Source organism: Podarcis raffonei, chromosome 4, assembly GCF_027172205.1.
Source record: "Podarcis raffonei isolate rPodRaf1 chromosome 4, rPodRaf1.pri, whole genome shotgun sequence".
Classification (NCBI taxonomy): domain Eukaryota; kingdom Metazoa; phylum Chordata; class Lepidosauria; order Squamata; family Lacertidae; genus Podarcis; species Podarcis raffonei.
The window spans coordinates 80,634,358-80,652,456 of NC_070605.1; the positions used below are offsets into that span (position 1 = coordinate 80,634,358).

General features: G+C 39.9%; 1 protein-coding gene across 2 annotated transcripts in view; it reads left to right on the forward strand.

The window, feature by feature from the left end:
- Nucleotides 1–18,099, forward strand: part of TUBGCP3 (tubulin gamma complex associated protein 3) — a 55,169-nt gene that overhangs the window by 6,138 nt on the left and 30,932 nt on the right. Inside the window, exons 2-7 of one of the 2 annotated variants that reach the window (XM_053384405.1) lie at nt 5,914–6,021; nt 7,566–7,633; nt 8,962–9,039; nt 10,456–10,673; nt 13,697–13,869; nt 17,206–17,324. In XM_053384405.1, the coding sequence (XP_053240380.1) occupies nt 5,914–6,021; nt 7,566–7,633; nt 8,962–9,039; nt 10,456–10,673; nt 13,697–13,869; nt 17,206–17,324 (764 nt within the window). Of the gene's footprint in view, nt 1–5,913; nt 6,022–7,565; nt 7,634–8,945; nt 9,040–10,455; nt 10,674–13,696; nt 13,870–17,205; nt 17,325–18,099 lie in introns of those variants that run through there. The other variant, XM_053384406.1, reaches the window with a different exon arrangement.

The following is an 18,099-nucleotide window of genomic DNA, read 5'->3' on the forward strand; positions in this document are numbered from 1 at the left end:
TAGAATGAATAATTTGTCTGATGTTTATGTTTATAAAACTTGTATCATTTTGCTCCTTCGAAATACCAAAATGGTTTCCCTTATTTATAAACTCTTTTATTTGGCTTAAGTATTGCACACTGTAGGACTTTACTTGGCCTATAAAACATAGCATTTTGTGCTTTTTATTTTAAAATGTAATTTCTTTTGAGAGTAATTAAACTAAGAATAATGATTATGATATGGTAAGCATGGTGGGCAAACTTGGCAATGTTGGATAATATTATGTTAATTTTAATTACTCTTATTTACAAAAAAAAGGCTACCTTCATGTATTTGTTTGGGACTTTTAGCAGTTAGCATTGATGTTGTATGAGCTGAGTCTTCTACAGTGCCGTCCCGTACATTTCAGTGGGAACTTTCCCCAGGAATGTGTCCATAAGATTTCAACTCAGATTTGTACATTGCTTCATTTATGGAAACATCTTTTGTCATATTGGGAAATGTGGACATCTTGGACATCTTCCTTTAAATGCAAGTAATTCTTCCTCAGTTTTAACATTGTGAGAGATTCCTGGTAAACCTCCTACTGGTTGTGCACGGGGGCAATGTTTTCTTTCACATCGGTATTTTGGTGCTCACACTAGTAATCAAATCTGAGGTCTTTATTGATTCTTTAGAAGGAGGCCAGCGATGCTGTGTCCTGGAAGCATCGAGGGCAACTCTAATCACATACTGTAAACATCTTTCTGTGAACAGAGAAATGTGGTCCTCTAAAGGTTCTTGACTGAGAGTTGCTAACTGATGAAGTGAGGGACCAGGTTGATTGCAAACATTTGCAGATGGAATTGGGGTCATCAATAAGCTTCGCACAATATAATAGCTATGATGAAAATAGTTTTGTTAGGTCACAAGGAAGGGTCTAATTGGGGCAAAATGTTTTTAAATTTTAGGTTTGTAAAATGGTTTTGTAAACCTGTGGGGTGCTATTGACCCCACCTACACATTTTTTGGTGATGTTAAGGGGAAATGAGTGATTCGTCTGTTATGAAAATGGGCAGAATTCTGTTTCTTCATCGTCTGTATTATTTTCTCACATGAAATGGACACAACAGGCTCTGGGCTAAGCACCTGCGGATAATGGCAATTAGTGAATAACCTTAAAGGGCATTTTGTGTGGCTACTTTGAGCCCTAGCACCCTATGTGCATGTTGTTTGGGTTTTCTTGGACATTCCAAGGCAGTAAAGTTGACCATAAAAACCATAAGTGAAAGAACATTTCCCCCACTAAATTACACCCCCTCTGCATCCCGCCCAAACACCACATGGTACCGTATTTTTCCGTCTATAAGATGCCCCCATGTATAAGATGCCCCGTATTTTAGAGGACTCAGATTTAGGAAAATGGGGGGGGGAGATGTATCTGTGTATAAGACCCCCCTTAATTTTTGACATTATTTTTTAGGAAAAAACCTAGTCTTATACACGGAAAAATACGATAATTTATGCTCTGTATTGGATGAGAACTACCTTTGTTTCAATAAAGGCTATTGAGACAAAAGTTTTATGGATTTTGTCGGGTGCTGTTTGGGGGTGTTTGACCCCACCCGTTGATGAAAGGTTAAACTTTCCTCCTCCCGTATCCTTTGCCAAGATGGTGGCATTTATGCTTGAGGCTACAGGAAATTGGATTTCATGACTCCAAAGACCTGTTGTTGTTTTTTACTTTCCTTATGTCTTTTCAGCAAATGGTACTTGAGGTCTTAAGTGCAAACCTTGTTTAGCTATTTTCAGTGGTTTTGTAAGTGTGGGAAGGAAATCACTAAACCACATAATTTAACCATACATATTTAATTTTGTACTCTCCCTTTTCGGGAAATTTCTAAAAAGCGCTAGCCGTGACAGTTCCTTTTTTTCTTGGATCATTTTGACTTTAATTTCCTCTTGCCTCTAATAGTTTGTCTACATTTTCACAGGGAATTTGTTCAGAGTTCTTTCTAGGCTTTGAAATATGTATGCCGAACACTGCAGTTCCGAGTAGAAATACCTCTGATACATTAGTGGAGATGGTGAGAAGGTTGTGAAAAATGGATGATAAAAGAAAATTCCCACTAAGCATTATTGAAACCTGACTTCATAGCAGCTACATAAAAGCATGCTCAATAAAAACGTGCCTCCTTAAAATTATTGATACTTTTGTTCTTTGCGTTCAGCACTTTGAGAATCAGAATGCTATTTACTGGTGTTCTGAATTCTTTGGAGAATATTCCACAAATCTGTTCATTAAGAGATCCTGTCAGAGTACTCAAATAAGGGCACAATTGTGAAATTGCTAGCATTCACATGAGCTTTGAAAGGCAGGTCTATGGCTATGTTCCATTTCACATCTTTATCAATATCACACTTAATTTATATCCCACTTGCATTGTTTTCACATTTAAGAGGTGAAGGTCTCATTCAATTTAACTAGACTTTCACGGTAGAAAATATAATGTTTTGAAGGTCAACTTTTCTAGGGGGCGTACACCATATTATATGAGAGTGAGAGAGAGTGATGGATGCTAATTTGCTAAGTTCTCTGTTTAGCCTTTTGTTAACATGAATAATGGAATCATAGAATTGTAGAGGGTCGTCTAATCCAACCCCTTGGAATGCAGGAATCTCAACTAAAGCATCCATGACAGATAAGAGGCTTCCTTTGCATGCACTCTATATACAGCTCATTAGGAACTGCAGGATAGAAGTCTGTTTCTTTATATTTGTAGAGCCCCTTTGCGTTATACTTGGCAAAGGTATTTGCCTTTTGGAATTGAGGCTGCCCAGCAGTTTTCTGTTTTGCTGACCCAGTTCAGCCAAATGTGGAATGAAGTCTCTGGCAGGGGCAGAGACTTTTAAAAAGCAGTTTGAGGAAAGAGTGCCTTTTCATCTCAAATATTGCTTAGGTTAAAATAATATTTACTTCTTCCTTTTGCTAAGCTGTATGGTCAATTTTATGGCCTAGCAATTTCATGCACTGAGATGGTGCTGCCTTGATTCTGTGCAAGGTTCATCCAATTGAAAGGGCGCATGTGGGACCCTGGACCTGATATGGTTGCTACATTTATATTGGGAATTCAGCACATTTTTATTTGAAATTATTACATATTTCTAATGAATCTAGGGTTCTGATTTGAACTCCATTAAGGTTTTAGAAACTGTGGAATATTTTTTTCAGAAGCTGTACTTTGTCATTAGGAATATCTGCAGCTCTTCTTCATACAGAATTTGGGTGGCCAGCAATTTAAGACTGAGTGGACTGTGCTCAGTTAAGGTATATTAAAATAATTGTTATACATATGTTATATTCCTGTGCTGTGCTATATGGAATTGAGTGAAAACCAACTCTGGAAAGCAGCTTGTCAAGATGTTTTAGACTACTCTTCCTATCCAGAACTGAACACTACACTGACCTTAAATAAGTGTCAGCTAAGGGATTGGCTTTTCTGGATAGAATTCAGAAGGGATCTGCAACTACCGTATTTTTTGCTCCATAACACTCACTTTTTTCCTCCTAGAAAGTAAGGGGAAATGTCTGTGCGTGTTATGGAGCAAATGCCTATGGATGGCGGGGGGGATCTGCTGCAGTCGTGAGCAGAGGCTCCATGGTTCCCCTTCCTTCCCTCCTCCGTGGATCGCTTTGAAACAGCAAAGCGGGAGAAGAGCCACTGAGTGGGGAGAAGAGAGGGACAGAGAGCCTGGTTACAAAGTACAGATCCACATGGATCCTCAGGATTTTTGCACTGGGTCACCCCAAATTCACCATCAGATCACATAGCATGTCCATGGCTACAGCTTGCACCAAAAAAATCACACACCCACTGTTGCCTGGGACCGCAGTGGTGCAAAAACGTGGTTACAAAGCATGGATCCACATGGATCCTCAGGATTTTTGCATTGGGCTACCCCAAACTCACCGTCAGATCACATGTCTGTGGCCACAGCATGAACCACAAAAATCATACATCCACTGTTTCGTTTAGAATATTTTTTTTTCTTTTTTTCCTCCTCTAAAAACTATGTGCGTGTTATGGTCGCGTGCGTGTTATAGAGCGAAAAATACGGTAATTAGAAAGGCCAAAAAAAATTTCCCTTGGTATCCACTCGCAAGAACAGAGCACTTTAGAGCTAGTTATCTCACCAGTTTCCGTAAGAAATGTATGCTTATGGAGCTGTGTTTCCAAGTGATACCCAATGTAGTCTTAGATGGCTGTTACAACAAGGTCCCGTGCACAGACACACTTTGTATTTGTGGTCAGCCTCAGGTGGAAGACATCACTCATTATCTGTTAGCTTGCCTCTTTATATAGGGTCCCAAGAGTTCACTTTGTGAAACCTTTGGTTGCAGAAGCATGTATACCCCAGCGAAAATGGTTCAGGGGTTTGTTTGTTTGTTTGTTTGTTGTGAGTTACAGTAATAGCATTGTAACACAGAGAGTGTTTATGCATTGGCTGCAAAAAAGAAAGAGGAAAAGGGATTTAGATAAAATTGCTATAAATTGTTTTGGTGATACAGAGGTTTAATCTGAAATCAGGCTAAATCTAAGCTTGTTGATGTCTCTGGTATCTCCTCTCACGTCATGGATGTCTGCTTATATTATGGATGTATGTTCTATATTATTTTATTAATACTATTGCTATGAGTTTGTCATGGCCTTTGGCTAGAACAATAAACTTACAAACTGCAAGTGAAACTGAAAACTGAGTATTTCTAATGCTTTGTTTATTCCCCCGAACTGTTAAAGGCAGAAATGCTTGCAAATACTGAGATTTAAAGTCATGTTCAAATTGAGAACAAAAGCCAAACAGCTGAAAAGTCTTTGGAATGGTGTGAGGATAAATACAATGTTTAGGGGTAGAGCAATGTGCAAATGATAGAGTGGGATTCATGGGCAGATTTCTAGGAGGAAATAGCTGGGTGTTCTCATGTATCCCTTCCTGGAATATCACAGAATGTATAATCCTCTGGACATTATGAGTATGCCAGGGAATATTTACTTATCATTCTTTGTCATTGAAAGCCCCTCCTAGTAGTTCAGCAATAAAATTGCTAGTGCATTTGGAAAGCTAAGCAGGGTCTGGAATGATTTCAAATTGAATGGGGGACCATGTGTTCAGATTCCTATATTGTAGGGGGTTAGACTAGGTGACCCTTGGGATCCCTTCGAGCTCTACAATTCTATGATTTTTATGACCTGTGTTTAATGGAGGTGCCTATAAATGGACATGAAGCTTCTACAACCCTGTAATGAGCTTCCGAAGTAATCCAAACTATGTTTCTTACTTCTGCTGACTGCTTTTGAGCAAACACCAAAAATCCTGTTTGCGCAGGAAGACACCTTTACATTCATGATTCTGTATTACACATGGCAGATTAGTATCGGGTATGTGCATGTGTGTGTGTGTTTATGTAGGTACGCAACTCATAAAATTAAATGCATTTTCACAGTCTCTTATTATTAAAGGTAAAGGTAAAGGACCCCTGACAGTTAAGTCAGTCGTAAACGACTCTGGGGTTGCGGCGCTCATCTCACTTTACTGGCCAAGGGAGCTGACGATTGTCCACAGACAGTTTTTCTGGGTCATGTGGCCAGTATGACTAAGCCGCTTCTGGCAAAACCAGAGCAGTGCACGGAAATGCCGTTTACCTTCCCGCTGGAGCAGTACCTATTTATCTACTTGCACTTTGACGTGCTTTCAAACTGGTAGGTTGGCTTTCGAACTGGTAGGTTGGGACAGAGGAATGGGAGATCACTCCGTCGCAAGGATTTGAACCGCCAACCTTCTGATCGGCAAGCCCTAGGCTCAGTGGTTTAGACCACAGTGCCACTCATAAAATTTAATGCATTTTCACAGTCTCTTATTATTAACAGTTGACTAATTGTGATTTTATTTCAGCCGATGTAGCCCAGCAGTTTCAATATGCAGTGCGAGTCATTGGAAGCAACTTTGCACCTACAGTTGAAAGAGATGAATTTCTTGTAGCAGAAAAAATTAAAAAAGAACGTAAGCTTATTTATTATTTTTAACAGTGTTCAGAGCAAGTTTTATAAGGTGTTCAATGCTGTGTGGGTTTTGTCTCTTATGATAGAGCAGGTTCACTTTGCTGTTCATCAGTATAAACTATTACCTTGTTTTTCACCATGCATATATGTGCTTTTATATTCATTTATTTAAGCTGCTATTCTAGGCTATGTCTACCCAAGCTTAGTGAACAGCAATACAACCATAAAATACAATAATAAAATGCAGCGCCATAATAAAATTATTTATTTTGTTTTGACTACCGCAGACCAACACAGGTACCTACCTGTAAATAATAAAATTGTGAAAAGGTTTTCTCACACAATCCCCTATAAAAGCTTATAAAACTACTTTTTATGAACAAACAAAACATTAGCATATAAACCAGTACAAAACTATTTTCAAAGCTATTTGAAAAACAACAACACCCATCAGCATGTCCAAAAGACACATCTGTTAAAAACCAATTGAAACTGGTGGTTTTAATTCTTTTTTAATTCTCTCATATAGGAGAGAGAGTAATATGAATTGTAGTAATAGATCACTGTGTCAGCAGATGCTAGCAGGGAAGAAGCGAGAAGATAGTGTAATATAGAGTAGATGTATTTATTCTTTTGTCTGAACAAATTTCTATCCTTCATATGTGGTTGTAAGGAAAATATGGAAGGAGGTGTGTGCATTTATCTATTATTATAGTGTAGACTTGAATATTCTACATAGAAACATATTCACATAGGGTCATTTCATTGGATGAAATGAGCATTTCTGTCCTTTGGGGGAGACCCTGTGGCAGAGCGATCACCATTTTTGTTGCCTTGCTGCTAAATAAGCTAGGGTGGTAGGTGGAGGAAGCAGATTTTTTCACTTTCCCTTCCATTGAATCTAATGAGAGAGAAATAAATACAGTAGACTTATGCACATTTAACTTGCACACATTCAACTTTACATGCTTGGCAAAAAAATAAGTAAAAGAGCGGACGTCCAGTGGGGCGGGGAACTTTGGCAGTCACATCCACCATTGATCCAGTGTGCTTTGATGATATGCAATTTTGGCTTTATGCATGATCCCCGTAACATAAGTTGTGGGCTTACTATACTCCAATCCCAGGCCTGGCATAGTCTTGGGCCAGTTTGTGGGTGTGTCAGGGGATTTTGAATCTTGCCGATCCATGACTGCTGGAAATCCGCTTTTTTTACCCCCTCTGCCTGCGGGATATGGACCACAGAACATCTGTGCTCATGGATCTTTTTACAAATTACCCACACATATCCCTTTCTCCTGATGGAACAGCACTTAATGTTGTTTCTTAAGGTCTCTTAAGCAGCCTTTGACTAGGATCACAGGCCTAGTCTTAAATATGACACCATCCTTCTGGCCAGAATGAATAGTCATCTACATTGTAACAAAGCAGCTGGTAGCTCAGTGAATTAGGTATCTGTGTTGATTGAATTTCTGTTTAGTTTAAATACTAATGTTGCACATGGCAGGCTTGTAGTGTTCTTAACTTGCCTTTTCTCTTTTAAAGTTGTGCGGCAAGGAAGGGAAGAGAATGCTGCTGTATTTTCAGAACTCTACAGAAAACTCCACTCACAGGTACAGGAATATGTTCTGAACAACCCAATATCCAATATGGAGACTAGCTGCTAATTGTTGAGTGAAGAATACCACTAATGTGGTTTTGATACATCAATGAAATGAGTTGTGTTTGAGTTTCTTCTGATCTCCTGTCCTGTAAAATATCAAAAGCCTGTTTTTGAGGAAAGTAAAAAATAATCATCACGTGGTTTTTGTTGACTATATGACTTCTTATGGGAAGGACATACATCAGCATAAAATGTGTTTTGCTTTTTATGTTAAACTTATCTCACCACAATCTATTTTTAAGATAATGTGTATTGATTTATTGATCAGGTTTTCTGTCGGCCTCTTAAGTGATCTTGGTTTTCTTTCTTTTGTACTTGAGAATTTATGAGTCAGTTTTGACAGTGAAGTTCAGCGAAGTTCACAAACTTTTGTATACTGCAAGCAAATCCGTTATTCCCTGGCATTAATGAGTTGACTTCCCTCTGCTATAGAGAGACTAGTTCAATAATTTCCAGACTTGTGAGAGCAGTATAGTAGCTGCCTAAAAACAGCAGGGCATGAATTAGCATGAAGCCCAGCTGTTGGTGGGAGATCTATCAGTCATTTGTTTAAGCCACAGCTCATGTTTTTCCGCTTATATTGCAAAGGTAAATAGATGAATTAGAAAATTTGAACAAACCATGCTTAAAGAACCTAGAACAGTGTCCTGAACTGTTGAGAATAGCCATTAAGCACTTCCGAATACTTTATATCAGTACTTTTATCATATGGTTATGGCTGAAATAGCACTGTGAAGATAATCCATCCACCCTGGTTGAGTACTATCATCAGATCAGGGACAAATAGAAAATCAGCAGGCATTTAAGTCTCTTAAGAGGTGGGTCTGGTATTATTATTATTATTATTATTATTATTATTATTATTAAAAAAGAACTTATCCAGGCAGAGGTAAGTGGCAGATAACCTTCTGCTACATCGGCTGCAGTCCCAACCCACATAGAATTCAACAGGACTTTCTTAAAAGTAGCTGTGATGGGTGTATACATGCACCACTTTCCATTTTGAATAAAAGTAGACCTGTAAATCTTTAATTGATTTGACCGATGCAGCTGAATGAAAAATTGGCGGTGGGTGTTTTTTTGCAGCACTGTAATCACGAAGCCTGAAGACCAGGCATGCGCTACAATCAGTCAACAAAGCTTGGTTTCCATTAATCTAACCTTGCGTCTCCCATCCATACCACTATTAAATCATGGTAATACTTGCTCACGGGCTAGTAAAACTAGAACTAATTTTGAAACCACGTTACCATTTCTAATAGTTACCTCTTGTGGCAGGGAGTTTTGAAGAACAGATGGTCAATCCTCTACCTCTTGCTGAGCCTCAGTGAAGATCCACGCAAGCAGCCAAACAAGGTAGCTATTTTTGTGGGTGTGGGTGTCTATCTATCTTACATATAATGAACATGTAAAAGTATCATTAAGCTGCAGTTTGCTAAGCCACAGACAAGCGACATTATGCACTACAGCATGGCAAGAGTTGGTGGATGAGCAGCTCAGGTGATCTGGACAGCCAGAAGAGGCTGAAGCAGGCCCCCAGCTCTGCTGGCTCTTCCTCCTGCCCATTCTGGATCCTCTGCCCCTCGGATTCAGGTCCCTAGGCCAGCTGCCACTGCTACTGTCCTCCTTCCTCCTCTGCAATTGGCCTTAGAATCAATCTGCTACTGCCAGGTAACATAAAGAGCAGCAGCAAGAGCAATGCAGGGATGAAGAAGGCATCAGAAGTAATGGCTGGCCAGTCGTAGGCTGCATACGGTGGAAAAGAGAACATCAAAGCTGCCCTCTGCTGATCCTTTCAACCTCTGATGCCTGAGGTTGCTGCCACTGCTACAGAAAGCAACAGAAAATAAGTCTGCATTTTGAAATCTTCTCTCGTTTCCGGCAAGGGGCAGTGAGGAGGCAGGCAGACGCAAAGCAGAGAAATAAGCTTCTTTCTCTCCTTTGTCTACCCCTGCTCCTCCTCCTCCTCCTCCACCACCACCCTGTTCTGTGGCTCTGGGAAGCATGAGAAATGTTTCCTTCTTAGGCTTCCTTTAGTGGAAGTTGGTACTTGGGAACCGCTCAAGGGATGGGAGGGAATTTATGGAGCATTCACACACATACACCACCTTTTTTATCAGTGTTTTAAAGTTGATTTAAAAGAATTAAAGCTGGAAAACAAAAATAAAAGCCAATAGAAGTGAAATTATAAAAGCAAAACATAACTAAAGATTGTAACAATGTTTTAACGTGCCCGGATAAATAAAGAAGTTTTTTTTTTAAATCAAATTTTTTAATTGATTTTCACATTTAGCACATAAAAAATACAAAAAGATAAAAAAGAAAAACATTAAATAAAGAAGTTTTTGCCTGGCGCATAAAAGATAGTAGAGTTGGTGCCAGGCATGTCTATCTGAACAAACCTCACCTCTAATGGAGGTGGGATTTAGATGAAGGCCAATGGCACAAGATCTCGGCATGCAGGCAAGTTGATATGGAAGGAAAGAGCAGCACCCCTTGAAGTACGGTATTATTACAACTCACAATGTAAAAAACTGAGACAAACGTAAAGTTGAAATGTTAGAGGTTAGCCTTACTAACGCTTAGCGCCTGTTTAGAAACGTCTTTGAAAAGATTGGTGCTGATTCTGAAAAGTGTATTCTGTATTTTATTTTTAATGTTTAAACAGATACATAGGCAATAGGTTTCAGAAGGATAATGTGTTTATAATCATTTAGCTAATGGCAATGGGTTTATTTTAAAACATTGGGTTGTTTTTTCCCTCCCTTCAAGGTATCAAATTTTGCCTCACTGTTTGCTCAAGCACTGCCACGGGATGCCCACTCAACTCCGTATTACTATGCCCGGCCCCAGAGCCTGCCTTTGAACTACCAAGACCGGAATGCTCAGTCTGGCCAGAATTCTGCCAGTATGGGGAGTAGTGGAATCAGCAGCCTTGGCATGTATGCCCCGAATGGGCCAACACCAACCCCGCAGTCATTTCTTCCAGGGTAAATGAACATTTTTCATGTTGCCGATAACTGTGCAGAGAGACCTGTTTCAGTATATAGCAGAGGTGACAGTGAAGGCTTGCTGTTCAACGAAACTGGCCTGCATGGCAGCTGTCGTCTTAACCTTGTACCATAGGTCAATTTGACTTTTATTTAAGCTTGTTTTATATCCTGCATCTCAGTGTTTCTTAGGGTGGCATATGCTAAAATAGCAAAATCAATGGCAAGTCCAAAAAAAGATTAAAGAAAGCAGCAGTTAGAACAAACAGCGGAAACAGCAGAGCAATAAAAACATTTCAGAGGGAATTAAAGCTGTTACAATTATTTTTTGAAAGACATCCAAGTAGTTTCCAGGCAAACCTATATGGGAAGAAGATTCCATAGATAGGTCACCACTGCTTAAAAGACCCTCTCCAGTCACTGTCCTTCAGGGTTGGTGGAACTGCTGTAGTTAATATACCTAAGACCAGGCTTCCTCAAACTGGGCCCTCCAGATGTTTTTGGCCTACAACTCCCATGATCCCTGGCTAGTAGGACCAGTGGTCAGGGATGATGGGAATTGTAGTCTCAAAACATGTGGAGGGCTGAGGTTGAGGAAGCCTCCCTAAGACCATACAATGATTTAAAGTAGTTATGGGGGGAAATCATCTGAGGGGTAAGTGCACTTACCTGGGAGAAAGCCCCATTGAACTTAGCAAGACTTGCTTCTGAGTAAATGCGCATAAGACTGTATTGAAAGTCTTATTGATCAAAGGCAGCTATCCCCCCTCTCTCTGGACCACACTAGTGTTGTCTACAAGACAACACAGAGACACTCTGTCTTCTGTTAGTCAAAGATTATGCAAAACTGGAGTCCAACCTTAATACTTGGTTAGAATATGAAGAAAGTAAACAGTTCTTAGCTGAATTTCAAGAAGACTGGTAATTCTTTGGACTCTGCTAGACTGGTAAAGAAAAAGCGATTTATATGCGTTGTTTGTGTAATATAACAGTGTGCCACGAGATGGCGACGTGGAGTCCCGTTTTTCTCTACCTGTTTTCCCTGTTTAGATTTACAACGCTTTAAACTGAAACACTTCTTTGATGTGTCCAGATCCAGCCTTTGTTGCGGGAAAGGAAGTTATGGTTCTTTATAAGTCACCTTTTGATATACTTGCTAACTCGCCCTCCCTGATACCTTCTTATGAAGGCAAGTGCAAGTATAGCTAGGGAAAGGAAAAAGAGAGAGAGGGTATTAAAAAGCGATGCGTTCATAATTACTGGTACTTGTTTATTTATGGCTTGTATATTGTGCCTTTCCTCCAAAGAGCTGGATTTCAGGCAAAACTTTTGCTTGAAATCATTGGATGACAATTGCGTTTGCTCCAGCACCAAGACAGAATTTTTGCAACGTGGCATTATCCCAAAGTGCCACGGGGAAGTAGTCATCACATTGGGGATAGCACTACATCTTGGCTATGAGGTCAAGCTACTAGAATATCAAAGGAAGAGGCTTCCAAACTTTGTACACCAAACTAGTGGTTTGTGCTTATGGTTCAGCTTTTTTTTAGGGGGGGCACCAACATTTTCTTCTCCTGCCTTTAAGTTCCAGGGAATTCAGGAAGAATTGTGGTTGCTCTTGCTTGCTTTTCCTTCTCAATACCTCACAGTGGCACTGCAGGCACATTGCCACTTGCAAATTCCTTTCATGGGACCTTATAAGGGAAAAGAACTGATTTTTAATGTGAACTCCTAAGAAGCCTGTAGCTGCCCTATGCCACTAAGGGAGCTAACTCTCAACCAGTGCTTCTGGGTGACTAATCCTAGTGCTTTTTTCCTATTGGTTTCCCAGAGGTTCTGTCAGCCAATAAGGGCCCATGAGCCTTCCATAAGGACAAAAGGGGTGTTGAGATCTGGCCCTTCCTCTCTTATGGGAGTTATGGGAGGCTTTTCTACTCATTTTCACTTCTAAACCACCATATTGGGATAGGGTGATAACAGATTTTAGGTGCTTGTAGAGAGAGCTCTGAGGTTATGTCTGCAAGATCTTTGTTTTCATTAACAACATTCTAGGATGTCATCCTGAGGGGCGATTGCTTTTGTATGTTCCATATATGATGACTGGGAGAGCTGAAAATCTATCTTACTTTTTAATTCCCATATTTTTGAAATACCAGAGGCAGTCGTCCCACTTTCCTGAAACTTGCAGCTCAATTTGAGATCCAAGAGTGCAAAAACAACATCAACAACTTTCAGGGATGTCCTATCTGGTCTGAAATATATTTTCCTGAACAATTTGTTTCAGAAATGTTTGGTGTTGGATAAGTTTTAATAAGCTTAGCGGGCTTATCTTGCTGCTCTTGATCTGGGAAGCTGGCTTGCCCTTTCCCATGGTATATCTTAGCAACTTGACCCTGACTGTACCCAAAATAAGGTGCTAACCCAAATATGATGATGCTTATCCATGAGAATTCAAGGTAAGAAACACCTGTTTCCATGAGTAGGGCTGAGTTACTAAAATAAAATAAGAGCAATTGCTTTGCTATCTGCATTGACCTATTAGAGGTGCCAGAACATTAAGCTGAAGCAACTTTTTGGCTGGTCTCAAAATTGTAGAACAATCACAGTCACCCTGCTGAGGTGAGAGACCCTTTATTTTTATGATTGTTTTAGAAATTAGCAATTTTCCCACTGCAAATATTTATCAGGAATTATTTTCAAATGATTCTTTTAATTTTGCAGGGCTGCATTAGCCGTAGTTGGAATCACAGCAAAGTCATCTGGCTCTGAATGGGTAGTTGAAATTTCTGAGGTGCTTTATGCACTCTGTTGCAACATTAGTAGGCATGCAACAAGTACCTTTTCTATGTAACTGTCAAGAACTCCAAAATGGTGAATTTCTAAATGCATTATCAAAGATACCTGGCCATGATAATGCCTTCTGCATCTGCCTATTTTTTTGAGCTGAAATTTCGCAGAAATATAAGTAGTTTTGCTATAAGTAAGACAACTCAATAGCTACATTATAGCTTTTATTTCTGCAGACAATCCTATCAACGTGCAGGCGTGGGAGATTGCCTTCGGCAGCAGCTGGGGGCACGACTTGCCTGGACTTTAACCGCAGGCCAGCCTACATTACAGAACTCTACCTCAAAAGGGCTCTCAACCACTGTTTCACGTAATCTGCCAAGGTCAAGGCGGGAAGGGGACATAACGGGTGAGAAAAGTACATTTCATTGTTTGTTCTTTATATTCTTGCGTCACAGTGCTTAGCTCAGATTGGGATGTTTCAGCTTTGACCTTGATACCAGCTGATAACAATTCCCAGGAAAATTGTGTACACACAGGTTCTGCTATAGGAACACTAGTTGTCTGAAATCTTAGTTACCTGAACACAAAGAATCATACCCAAACCCTACTACACAAATGGCTGATTCAGGTATCTCCAAGTAGCTGGAGTCTGTCCACTTTCTTTCTCCTATGTTTTGCTGGTCGGCGCAGAATATATATATATATATTCTCAGATGAAAGCCTTAATGAGTTCATTGGAACTTACTTCCAAGTAAGAGGGTATTGGATTGCAGCATAAATATACCCCCCCCCAGTATTCAGATATTTCCTGAGGCTCAAACTATATGAAGCTTCAATTTTTTTACCCATTCAAAAAAACAAAAACAAAACAACCAGCAGAAAACCAAAAGTAATTTAAGGGATTAAGTTGAGGAATGACAGTTTGGGGGTGATGCACCTGCACCTATTTCTCACTTCCCTCCCTGTACCCTGGCTGTAGGTATAAAAATAGCTTTGGGGAGACACTTTTGAGCTGAAGAACAGTTGGAAGGGAAAGGGTTAAAAATAACCCCAATCTCTGGCTTAAACTCCAGCACTGTCAGGCTGCTTTGAGTTATTTAGATGATGTCATGTCACACTTAGTTCAAACCTTAGTCTAATAATGAGACTATACCCCACGGCAAACTGTTTTTGAAACCTAAGTGATTTTGTGTGCCACCAAAATAAGTTATTTGGGCCTTTGTTTCATAAAAGAAATGGCTAATGTGCTAAGAACCAAAGTCACATAAGTGTGCTGTGCCACCACTGGGGGAACACCCATAATGTGGTGCTGGGACAGTGAGGTTGACCTCTGAATTTGAGGCACGTACTTTGGTTATCTTCTGCCTTGGATAACTCTTCCCGTGTTCCAGAAACTACTTTTATAGGCATCATTGAAATTGATGGCTCTGCCTCCTATGGGCATCACCCTGTGCTGAGATCATCAGTTGGCTTTCTGCCTCTTCAGTTTTGTTTCCAATTGCTCTCTTACAGGACTCTGGAAGAAAAAGGCTAAGCACGGCATTTGCCCATTTGTGGAGTTAGGTAGTGGGGAGGGTTTTGCTTCAGTGCCCGAGCTACATATATTTAAATGTGGATATATAGATTTTTTAAAATTTAAAAATGCATTAAATTTACGATTTCACTTCAAAACCATTTTTGTTTATGTTTAAAGTGCAAAGTGATTCTGATCATATTGCTGGAAATCAGTATCAACACTATGCACTCTAAAGAAGATAAGCTAAATTTGTACAGATGTGTAATAAAGTGGAATTTGTCACTGAGGGTGGTATCAAATATTAGGCATTATAACAGTTTATCCACTGCCTTCACTGAACTTAAGTATCTTTAGTCCATTGACTGTAAAGGGGCGACTCTGAGTACAGTTGCACCTTGGAATTCGAATGGAATCCATTCTAGAAGTCTGTTTGACTTCCAAAGTGTGGCTTCTGATTAGATTTAGGAAGCTCCTGCAGCCAATCAGAAGCTGTGGAAGCCCTGTCAGATGTTTGGCCTCCAAAAATATTTTGCAAACTGGAACAGTCACTTCTGGGTTTGCGGTGTTTTGGGAACTAAGCTGTTTGAAAACCAAGGTATGACTCTATGTATTTAAGAACAACACCAAAAGGTGCCTGGTATAATCTCACTACATCAAATTATAGTTCATTCTTGCACTAACCCAATCATTGGTACATTTTTCATTTAGAAGAGAGGTTAGTTTTTTAAAAGCTGGCTGTAAATTACCTTGTAGAACACTCTTGAGTTTTCTCAGTAACTTTCCGGAAAAAAATTATATTGCATAAAACATTTTCTTGCCTTCCTCTGCAAAACCTGCACTTTGACAATCTAATGGAGTTCCTCTATTTTTAGCCCTCATCACCCTTAAAACCTGGTTGATGTTGTGGTGCCACAGATACAGTATGATGTGAATAGAGCCTTGGACAGCAGTAGCTTACACAGAAAGCGGGGAGGGGGGGAGAGAAACCATCTCCATTTCTTAATTTATTGTGTTTATGTTGTGCCAGTAAAAAAAAATTATTCATTCTGTCTGGCAAGATGTAACAGAAGGAACAGATGCATTCTGCCATTATATTATGTAGCTGCTACTAAATAAATTCATATTCCAAATTAAGGGCTTTTTTAAAAAAGAAAGCAGATGGGTTTTGTGCACGTATTGAGTATGGGAGAAACTCCTGCCTGTAACTGCAGAGCTGCTGCTGGTCAGTGTAGGAAATACTTAATTAGAGCAATGGTCTGACCTAGGAACATAGGAAGCTGCGTTTACAAATTCGTTGAAAATGTTGGCGTAAAGCTCATCACAAAGTGTCATAAGCTGCTTGTTCAATGAGGTACCTAAACCCCCCAAGAGTCTTTTTTGGAGGCTATTACAGGTAATACTTTGGGTTGTAATGTCCACTGTTCCAGTCGCAAAGAGTGGATATGCATGTAGAAACATCCCAAAATTGGGGCTACTAGGAGTTACGTTTGACTCGTTGCATGAATTTTTAAACTGGCCCAAGGCTGTAAAGTATTAAGTTTGCTTTGTTTACGTACATGTGGTTATTTTCGTAGCAAAAAATATTTGAAAAATTGGATATGACTTTGTCTGCAATATTGATTTGGTTTTAGATAGCAAAATAATGGTAAATCTGGGACTGTGCTCCTGTTTGCTGACTAACTTTAGGACTGGAAGTCTATGCAGTTATACCCTGAAGAGATGCGGGTGGCGCTGTGGTCTAAACCACAGAGCCTAGGGCTTGCCAATCAGAAGGTCAGCAGTTCGAATCCCCGTGACGGGGTGAGCTCCTGTTGCTTGGTCCCTGCTCCTGCCAACCTAGCAGTTCAAAAGCACATCAAAGTGCAAGTAGATAAATAGGTACCACTCTGGCGGGGAGGTAAACGGCGTTTCCGTGCGCTGCTCTGGTTTCGCCAGAAGCGGCTTAGTCATGCTGGCCACATGACCCAGAAGCTGTCTGCGGACAAACGGCAGCTCCCTCAGCCTATAGAGCGAGATGAGCGCTGCAACCCCAGAGTCGTCTGCGAATGCACTTAACGGTCAGGGGTCCCTTTACCTTTATACCCTGAAGAATGGAGCGAGCTTGATTGAACTCAGTGGGTCATATTTCGAACTAAATATAGTTAGGCTTTGGCTGTTAAAATGGCAAACATAATTCTTAAATATCCTGCATGTAGCTTAATCTGTTTGTTTCCCCCCACTTTTCAGGCTCTGTTGAAATAACAGAGGCATATCTTGTGAGAGACATTTTATACGTCTTCCAGGGAATAGATGGCAAAATCATCAAAATGTTCAATTCAGAGAACTGTTACAAAGTAGACGGAAAGGTACAGTAGAGATCTTATACCTGTTTTATATAGATAGTCTGCACACAGGGAGAGGGAGGGGAAGAGTGTATATCCACTCTTTTCAATTATTCTTTTGCCTTGGTTTTAATTTTGCTTTTTTTTTAAATGTTTCTGTCATTGTTGGCATCTAAGGCAGTTGGCAGTAAACCAGTAACATAAAAACAACAGATAAAAATCAGAAGTGCACTTAATACACAGTTAAATGGTAAAAGGAACAATAAAAATATCCCTAAAAGCATTATTAACAGCAATATTATGAGCAGCATTCTCATCCCATCCACCCCCAGCAAAAAGCCCCACAGTGAATTAAATCATTACCAAACAAAAGCCCAAAAGAACAGACTTTGCCTGGTGTCTACAAGATAGCAACAATGTCCTTGGAAGGGCATTGAACATTTGGCCACAACCATAGAACCACCTGTTCCCATACGAATCTCTACAGCAGCCGAGATTTATCAGAGGCTTTTTTTCCAGGGAGTTTTATCTGTGGAGTTTAGGAGGGTAGTTTATAGAAATACCCTGTTCTTCAGATAGCCCTGTGTTTAAAAAGCTCACTTCAAGCTGTCAACCCACATGAGTGAGATACTTTTTTAAAAAATTGATTACATATACATAATCCAGTCAAGCAACAGTGTATAGAGGGAAATTGGAGGTAGCCTGAGGGAGAGAGTTTAGTTATGAGTATTTGAGAGAGGCGTTCCTTCTTTAAGGGTCAGTATATAAAATGTGAGGATTACTTCAGGAGCCACAAACG